Source organism: Paramormyrops kingsleyae, chromosome 6, assembly GCF_048594095.1.
Source record: "Paramormyrops kingsleyae isolate MSU_618 chromosome 6, PKINGS_0.4, whole genome shotgun sequence".
Classification (NCBI taxonomy): Eukaryota; Metazoa; Chordata; class Actinopteri; order Osteoglossiformes; family Mormyridae; genus Paramormyrops; species Paramormyrops kingsleyae.
This window is the reverse complement of record NC_132802.1, coordinates 19,869,292-19,878,144: the sequence shown is the minus strand read 5'-3', so window position 1 is coordinate 19,878,144 and position 8,853 is coordinate 19,869,292. Positions and strand designations below refer to the sequence as shown.

At 39.1% G+C, this 8,853-nt stretch overlaps 1 protein-coding gene and 1 pseudogene across 1 annotated transcript; both read left to right on the top strand.

Annotated features, from left to right (window-relative positions):
* Positions 1–2,086: 2,086 nt before the first annotated feature.
* Positions 2,087–7,945, top strand: LOC111840357 (PTB domain-containing engulfment adapter protein 1-like; the record flags this gene model as incomplete). The annotated part of the gene is made up of 8 exons (XM_023805090.2): positions 2,087–2,248; positions 2,781–2,845; positions 2,972–3,043; positions 3,283–3,384; positions 4,107–4,244; positions 5,055–5,159; positions 7,676–7,765; positions 7,925–7,945. Coding segments are annotated over exons 2-8 (576 nt in total), but the record flags the coding sequence as incomplete, so codon positions are not given.
* On the top strand, positions 6,011–6,990 carry LOC140591730 (uncharacterized; annotated as a pseudogene).
* Positions 7,946–8,853: the final 908 nt, after the last annotated feature.

The following is an 8,853-nucleotide window of genomic DNA, read 5'->3' as shown; positions in this document are numbered from 1 at the left end:
GGGTCTAAGGCGATCATGCTGAAGGCGTGATTTATAGATTGTTCTTCCATTAATACTGTTTAAAAATTTATTAAAGAAATGTGTTCTTCCATGAAAGCCATAAACATCTATTAAAATAAATATTGAAAAACAAATATCAGCACAAGGTTTCCTGTAAATACCACGGTATTGATTAGGTTGAATATGGTGGGAATTATTTAAATGCAAAAAAGTTCCGCATTATCAACAATACATATAATTTCACTCGTTTTACATTTACTTTGACCACTGCAAACTGGTTCACCTGTAAATTACAGTGTCAAGTGAGGTAATTTTATATGTTTTGAAATCTTTTCAGTCTTACGTTATACGGGCTTTTACCTCGTGCAAACCTCCAAGACAAAATTCATGTAGGCCTATGTGTTCAGTCGCAAAGAGAATTAGAGAATAGTTTAACATCATTATTCACTATATATATGTGTATTCGATGGCCTATGGTAATTTGAAAATTGTTATGCGTCATTTTCCAGTGAGGCAGCGTTAAATTACTTCCAATACAACAAACAACCAAGTAAACAAGAAAACAAACCCTTTTTTTTACCCCAAGTTTAATGTTGACATCTCACGACTACTTAAACTGCTCCTTTATGTAATTTCTTATATCTTTTGTGACCGTACAATACTATAACAAAGTCATTTATACTTCTTAAAAACGATCACACATGATAATTTTCATATTTTACTGTAACTTTAACATTTAAGGCAGAAAACATATTGCAACAAAATATTATGACTCGCAGTTGGTATTTATCATGATCCCTATTCTCTTTAAGTACAGAATAAATATTTTTACGGCGTTTTAGGTCGACTGCGATTAGTATGTTTAGTCTTTTACGGATAATGTATTTTTTCCTTCCTGTGGCTGAAGAAAATGCATGTATTCCATCCATATATCTTTCGTTACCGTTAAGCGAAGTGCAGGGCACGTTGGACCTACGTGTAGCTTAATCATGGACAGGAGACACCGTAGACGGAATGGATACATTGATTTTTCGTATTAAATCTGTAATCCATTAGTCCTGCTAGTTATACAGAAATAGTTATACATTATTAGCATCATGCAACAGCCACTGCACGATCATAACATTCCCAGCTGAGTTAAAGAGGGCTGCAAACGTCAATTTAACATAAGTGACCTGTCTTTGCCAAAAGGGTGTGTTTGTGTCTGTGTGTTTAGAGGATTTAGGATATATTTAGATTTTTTTACTTATTTTGTCTAAGGCGACGTACAAACGTGAGCCAAATGGCACATACCTTATCAACTTGGTATAGGTTTGAGGTCAAAAAGGAAAAGAACGCTCCCTGCTGGATATTTAATGTCAACTCATAATATTTATAGTACATACTACAAATGAAAATGAGATAGAAAGTGGTGCAAATTAATGAAGAGATATGTAAGAAATGTATATTTATTAAGATGGATGTATATTTTAGTATATGTGCTGTGCGTAGCTGGACATTGACAGGTAGTATGTTGTAGTTGGTTTAAAACGCTGTGCAGTTGTGTTTTGTGGCTGGGGTAAGTGTGAGCTAACTGGCAGGTGCCATTGTAGTCAGAAATTACTTTTTAGCACACCATAGTATAACAAGCCAGTGAATAACAATGATCCAAGATAGCACCCCATTGAGCAGATGGGCAGAATTGTTCATAATGTTCTCCAATTTTGCCACCATCTTCTACTCTGAAAGTCCTTCAGGGGTCCAAGGCCTCTCTTGAAATAGAGCCACCTTTCCTAATGACTTTGTTCAGTCACATGTGGCAGTCACATGCTGGTTCAACTGATCTTGCCCAGGAGATAACAGTATAGAGAAGCACATTGGTTTGTGTGGTGTGGTAAAACATCTTCATACTTGCTACATATGTTATTAGTCCCACCCAGACCATTTCCTTCCCCTGAATGGTGATCATACTTCTTACTGTGCATAACCCATGGAATACGTGTGTGTAAAAAGGTCTTCACACTGCATAACCTCATGTCATCACACCAAAGCAAACTCATCACGATACATGTGTAATTATATTCACAGATTATTTCCGCACAATGTTTCAGTACAGTTCATGGGTAATCAAATTCCAGATTTGCACGTACTTGATTATATGCGTCCGACACAAGGTTACTCATTAACTTTTGTAGACTTTAGTCTACACTTAAGAGAGAAAGGACATCACACAGAAATACAAGACTTACTTCACAAATAGATTTTTAAGGTAAGAAATTTTTAAGTAAAATTGTGTAAAATAATCCAAAAGATAACAGTAGGCCTACGTCGGTAATGATGATGTGGACCAACTTGACCATACAATATATATTTAATCAATAGAACTCCACATTTTGTAGTGACAAAACTAGAAAATCAAAATCAGCATCTGGAAATAGTCTCCTGAAGGGTGTTTTATCTGGTATAACAAATGTTGGATTCAAGCTCTTAAACGTTGAAATCTATATAACTGAATGACCTACCATTAAAGATCAATTACTCTATGCCTGAATGAAATATATTTGAATAGAACTACATAGGCCATGTAGTCTGAAGCACGCAAAGCACTGCATGGGGTGAAAGTGACAGTTCAGCTCATCCTAGACTAGAGTGTGTCCGTAGCCAGAAACATCATTTTAGTGCTACTAGTATATAGACCACTATGCCAAGTAATTAAATACTCAAATAATTAAAATTTCCAGAAATATTGTATATTCACCTCTGCCCACAGATTTATAGCCTAAGCATAAACCTAATTTCAGATCGACACGGGTGAAAGATGAACGACATTTATGAGAATGACAATGACATTTCATTCCCAGTCAAGGTAAGCTGCCAGTTTCCTCCTGAAGGACAGAAAGTTTCTTAAATGACACTGTAACTGACTGCTCCCAATCCTTACTGAGTCATAACTCCTCCATAACTGTGTGTAACAATATGCGATCAATTACAGTTTGTCGGCCGCATAGAAGTTGTTCGACCAGTGGGATTACAACTTGTAAGTGAGGCACTGGCCAGTTTGAAGGTAAAATAACATTATCTTTGTGAAAGCTGAACTTCATAACTGTAAGGTTCACGTTGTAAATAAAGTAGTATTTTGATTCATATTCTGCATTTAAATTATGATTACATAAGCTAGTGATGTTACATTCATCTTTCAGCTTGAGAATAGAATATTTATAAAATTATTAGTAAACTGCAAAATATATGCAAAATATACTTCCTGAAAAGAAGTACTTTTTGTGTCGCCTAATGTCTTCATAGAACTCAGATCACGTTACAAGCTCAGAGGGAAAGGGGAAGAAAAGCAAAGTTTCACTGTTTCTGTCCATGAATGGAATCGATATTCTGGAACATGATACAAAGGTAAGACTGGAACTAATGAAAGGAATAAAACTGAATTGATGCACTTTGTTGCCAACCAGAGACTAAGCATCCAACCATTGTGGTAACACTTTACTTGACGGGGCACAAATCATATAGTATTATACTATTAATTTTATATTAATTAACCACAAACTAAGTCTTAGTTACATACCGATCTAATGTTAATTCATCATTTATGAATTGTGATACTCATCTCATGTTTGTTCATCATTAATGAATAGTGACGCATCTTTTATCTCAAGGAGTGACTATATTTGTTCATGATTTGTTCATAGTTTGTGCTTCAGAAGTAACTGAGTCATCACTAAGTTCTTGTGCCCTGTCAAGTGGAGTGTTACCAATTTGCAAACACAGACCAATTTAATTGCTTAAATAGGGCCAGTGTTTCATGTGTTTAACCGAAACAAAAACAATATCTATGTAGAACAACCAGCAGATACTGTAGCAGATATAGCAGCTGATGTTTAATTTTGTGTGAGTGAAAATTCTGCAAGTTGTCAATTGCTATGTATAAAGTAAGACTAAGTGAAAAGGATTTATATGTTAAAATTTAATACATCATTGTAATTTGTGTCCCATTATGAAAATTAATTCCACTCAATTTTTCCATCTCACCTCTTTTCCTTCAATCCTCTTCATTTTTCTATCCTCTTCTCTGGCCTGTCCATTTTTTTGCACACTCTACCCTACCCCCAACCCAGTTTATGCTGTACACCTGTCCACTGTTCTTAGTCTCATTCTGTGCCGTTCACCCGACTCTGCCCAACCACTTTGGCTTTGTGGCCCAGCATCCTGCCTCTGACGCCTACTACTGCTACCTGTTTCGGAGCAAGAAGTTTGTGAGTGAAACCACAAAAGAAAAGCTCTCTCCCTGTTGGGGAAGGAAGCAAATGCTCACGTCAGAAACACCCCTGGGTCCTTTATCTTGGCACTTATACCGAGGCAATGAAGTACATAAAAGCAAGCTTAATAAGGTCTAGATAAGTCTAAATTAATGTGAGAGAAGATTGATGTTTTGGAAAAGAATTCAGGTGAGGTGAGGTCATGTTGGGGAGCATGCGCTGGTGCAGCGCGTTGCCACACCCACGACACGACGAAACACCTCGGTATTCCAGACGGTGACCCCCCCAGGCTGACACACAGTCCAGTTCCACCCTCCAGAAGTGCCTATCTATCTGCCACAGCCAGGTGTTACGTGGGCGTCTCCTTGGCCTGGTCCAGCCGCTGAGGTCCTCAGCAGTGAGGATCCTGCGAGCCGGATCACCCTCAGGGAAACGCGCCACATGGCCATAGTGCCGTAACTGACGCTCCCTCACAATGCAGGTAATGTGCCTCATTTGAGACTCCCTGGGCGACAGCTCGTTCAACACAAAGAGACACAGTACCAAAGGAGTCCAGTCTTCATCTCAGGTCACTGGATAGCATCCATACCTCAAGACAGGGAGCACCAGTATCAATTATCTATATGCTATCTGCATAAATAACGTTTAGAAATGACTATGTTACTACTGAGCTGTGTTACCAAATCTAAAGCTTTCTGACCAAAAGACGAAAGTGCGCCGAAGGTTAGTGAAGAACTTGTGAGAACAACAGTTCTGTTGATTCCCCCCCCACTTCTCTTGCATACATCCTTCCTCTATGGTTTTCAGTCTCACCTGCTGGTGTCACTCATTGGTGATGCCTTTCATGCTTCCAAGAGGGATGAGAACATCGGTCGCAACAGGGACCTGGTGGTGGAAGCTCTCCGTCACAGGGTATGCTGTACGGGGCACGTCCTCACCTGCAAAGCACTCGAGGCACATGCACCTACAAGTGCCTCTTGACAGATCCATGTAAAATGAGGATGTCCACCCATCCATTTACTATCAATGACCAATTATGCAATTAGAATTCTTTAAGAGTTCATCCACAATAGGAATTTGATGTTGTTGATGGTATGTTATTCATTATACTCTCCTCGTCAGATTTACACGTTCTTAATGTTCTTGACCAGTGTTTCTCAACCCAGGCCTTGGGACTCCCTAGATCAAGGGTCACCAACATGGTGCCCGAGGGCACCAGGATGCCCCCAAGGACCACATGAGTCGCCCGCGGACCTGTTCTAAAAATAGCACAACTCACCAGTGAGCAGCGTTTAATTTAAGTTTAATTTTATCCTATTGCTATTCTTCTCACATTTCTTATCACATTTGCATTTATATACAGTGCATTCAGAAAGTATTCAGGCCCCTTTCAATTTTTAACCATTTGTCATGTTGTAGCTTCATGCTAAAATTATGTAAATTCATTTTTGTTCCACATGAATCTACACTCAGTACCCCATAATTATAGCACAAACACAGAATTATAGAATTTTTCTGCAAATTTATTAAAAAAGAAAAACTGAAATATGAAATGGACGTAAGTATTCAGACGCTTTGCTGTGACACTGACATATTTAACTCAGGTGCCGTCCATTTCTCTTGATCATCTTTGAGATGGTTTTACACCTTGACTGGAGTCAAGCTGTGTTAAATGAAATTGATTGGACATGATTTGGAAAGGCACACACCTATTCATAAAAGGCCTCACAGCTCACAGTGCATATCAGAGCACAAACTAAGCCATGAGGTCGAAGGAACTGCCCGAAGAGCTCAGAGACAGGATTGTGGCAAGGCACAGATCTGGACAAGGCTGCAAAAAAAATTCTGCTGCAGTTAATGTTCCCAAGAGCACAGTGGTCTCCATAATCCTTAAATGGAAGAAGTTTGAGACAATCAGGACTCTTCCTCAAGCTGGCTGCCCGGCCAACCTGAGCAATCAGGGGAGAAGAGCCTTGGTGCGAGATGTAACCAAGAAGCCAAAGATCACTCTGGCTGAGTTCCAGAGATCCTTAGTGGAAATGGGAGAAAGTTCCAGAAGTACAACCATCACTGCAGCCCTTCACCAATCTGGGCTTTATGGCAGAGTGGCCCAGCGGAAGCCAATCCTTAGTGCAAGACACATGGAAGCCTGCATAGAGTTTGAAAAAAAAAAAACATCTAAAGGACTCCCAGACTGTGAGAAATAAGATTCTCTGGTCTGACGAAACCAAGATTGAACTCTTAGGCTTTAATTGTAAGCGGTATGTGCGGAGGAAACCAGGCCCTGCTCATCACCTGCCCAATACCATCCCCACAGTGAAGCACGGAGGTGGCAGCATCATGCAGTGGGGGTGTTTTGCAGCTGCAGGGACTGGGCGACTGGTCGCAGTTGAAGGAAAGATGAACGTGGTGAAGTACAGAGAGATCCTGGATGAAAACCTAGTCCAGAGTGCTCAGGACCTCAGACTGGGCCAAAGGTTCACCTTCTAACTGGACAATGACCCTAAACACACAGCCAAAACAATACAGGAGTGGCTTATCAACAACTCTGTGAATGTCCTTCAATGGCCCAGCCAGAGCCCTGACTGAAACCCAACTGAACACCTATGGAGAAACCTGAAAATGGCTGTACAGCAGAGTTCCCCATCAAAATTGACAGAGCTGTGGAGGATTTGCAAAGAATCGTGGCAGAAAATCCCCAAATCCAGGTGTGGAAAAACTTGTTGCATCATTCCCAAGAAGACTCATGGCTGTATTCGCTCAAAAAGGTGCTTCTACTAAGTACTGAGCAAAGGGTCTGAATAATTACATCCATTTGATATTTCAGTTTTCCTTTTTTAATAAATTTGCAAAAAATTCTATAATTCTGTGTTTGTGCTGTCATTATGGGGTACTGAGTGTAGATTCATGAGGAACAAAAATTCATTTACATAATTTTAGCATGAAGCGACAACATGACAAATTGTTAAAAATTTAAGGGGTCTGAATACTTTCTGAATGCACTGTAGATTTGAAAATACAATATCTAAAAAAAGCATTTAAAACGTGTTTATTATACTGAGCAAATTTGTTATTTAAGAAGAGTGTATCAAACTGGTAGCCCTTTGTATGGCTCAGTACCTGTGAAGTAGCTCTCAGTTTCAAAAAGGTCGGTGACCCCTGCCCTAGACAGTCCACGTTGCCCAGCCCCCGACCACCCCCCCCCAGTTCCCTGCCTATGTTGGGGTCCCAGAAGACTGGGTTAAGGAACACTGTTCTTGATGACTGTGTAAGGCCTTCACAGTTGTGCTGTCAAGAATATTCATGAAAATTAAGCCACTTATCACACTAGTGTGGTTCCTCCTATGTACTACAGTGTCGTCTTAGTTCTGGTGGTACTGGTTTCCGCCCATTGCAAGGGCTCGTAACTCTACTCCTCATGCTTTTAGAATAAGACACTGCTTAAGGAGAATGCAGAGCTCAAGAGGAGAATTGCTGCACTCACCCAGGAGGAGGAATTGAATGAGGACTCACTTGGGGTGAGTGTCTTCACTGATGCATTAAATGCATGGTATTGGCACGTCCGGCACCTGACAAATCAGAATCCTTGACATATGTCTGTGCTCTGTGCAGTCAGCATTCCATCAGAAATACGATACTGTTTCCTATTCTTAAGTCTTCTACTTTCTAACTCTCAGGAAGGAGATGTGGATGTCATCAATGTCATCAGAGATAAAGTATTTTCAGAAGCTGGATCTAAAACCCCTGGTAGGTGTATATGGAACACATGTAAAAATCCAACATACATTCAAACACCATCTACACCTGTATAATACCTGCCATTATTTTCCAATACACTGCTAAGGTGTAATTCTGTATTCAATGAAGGAATGATGTTAAAGAATATTTGTGATATTAATAATGTAACTACTGTGTTTTTTTTAGTAGTCAGATTTCAAGCTGCAAGTGACAGAATGCCTTTGCTCAAAAAAACATGAAGTCAGAGTGTTGAATCTTCCTGGAGTATAACACAGGATGGGGAACACACACTGTGCGAAAGATCTCAACCCACAACTGAAGTATATGTGTAATAAAATTATCATGAGAGCTTGTAACAGGTACACGGGGTATGATGTTAATTGAATTCAAATTGGTAGAGGAATTTTACTATTTTGCTTTGCATTTTATTCTGTTTTCTGGTAAATTTTGTTTCAGTAATTTGTGAACATTCATTTTGGTGAAAACTACATTGATTTTGAGATAATTGACATTGTACTGTTTACCTCATTTGTGTATTTAAAAGTACTGCTAATCTGATGGGTGTTTCGGCTGCATGTGACCTTTGACACATACTACTACTGACTATCTATGTTTCTTGCTCATCACTGTACCCACTTCTCCATGATAACCTAACAAATGTTCATTTTAAATTGTAGGCAATAGTGACTCTGTAGTATAAGTCTAGTCTTACCAGGAATAACTGGCAAATTTTCTGGTAATGCATATTTTCTTGGCATAACATTAGTTTAATGTAATTTATCAGAAACAAATAAAAATACATGTAAAACAATTTAAAAATAAGAAACTGTCATTAATAAAAAATATTAATAAAAATACCAATTCATAT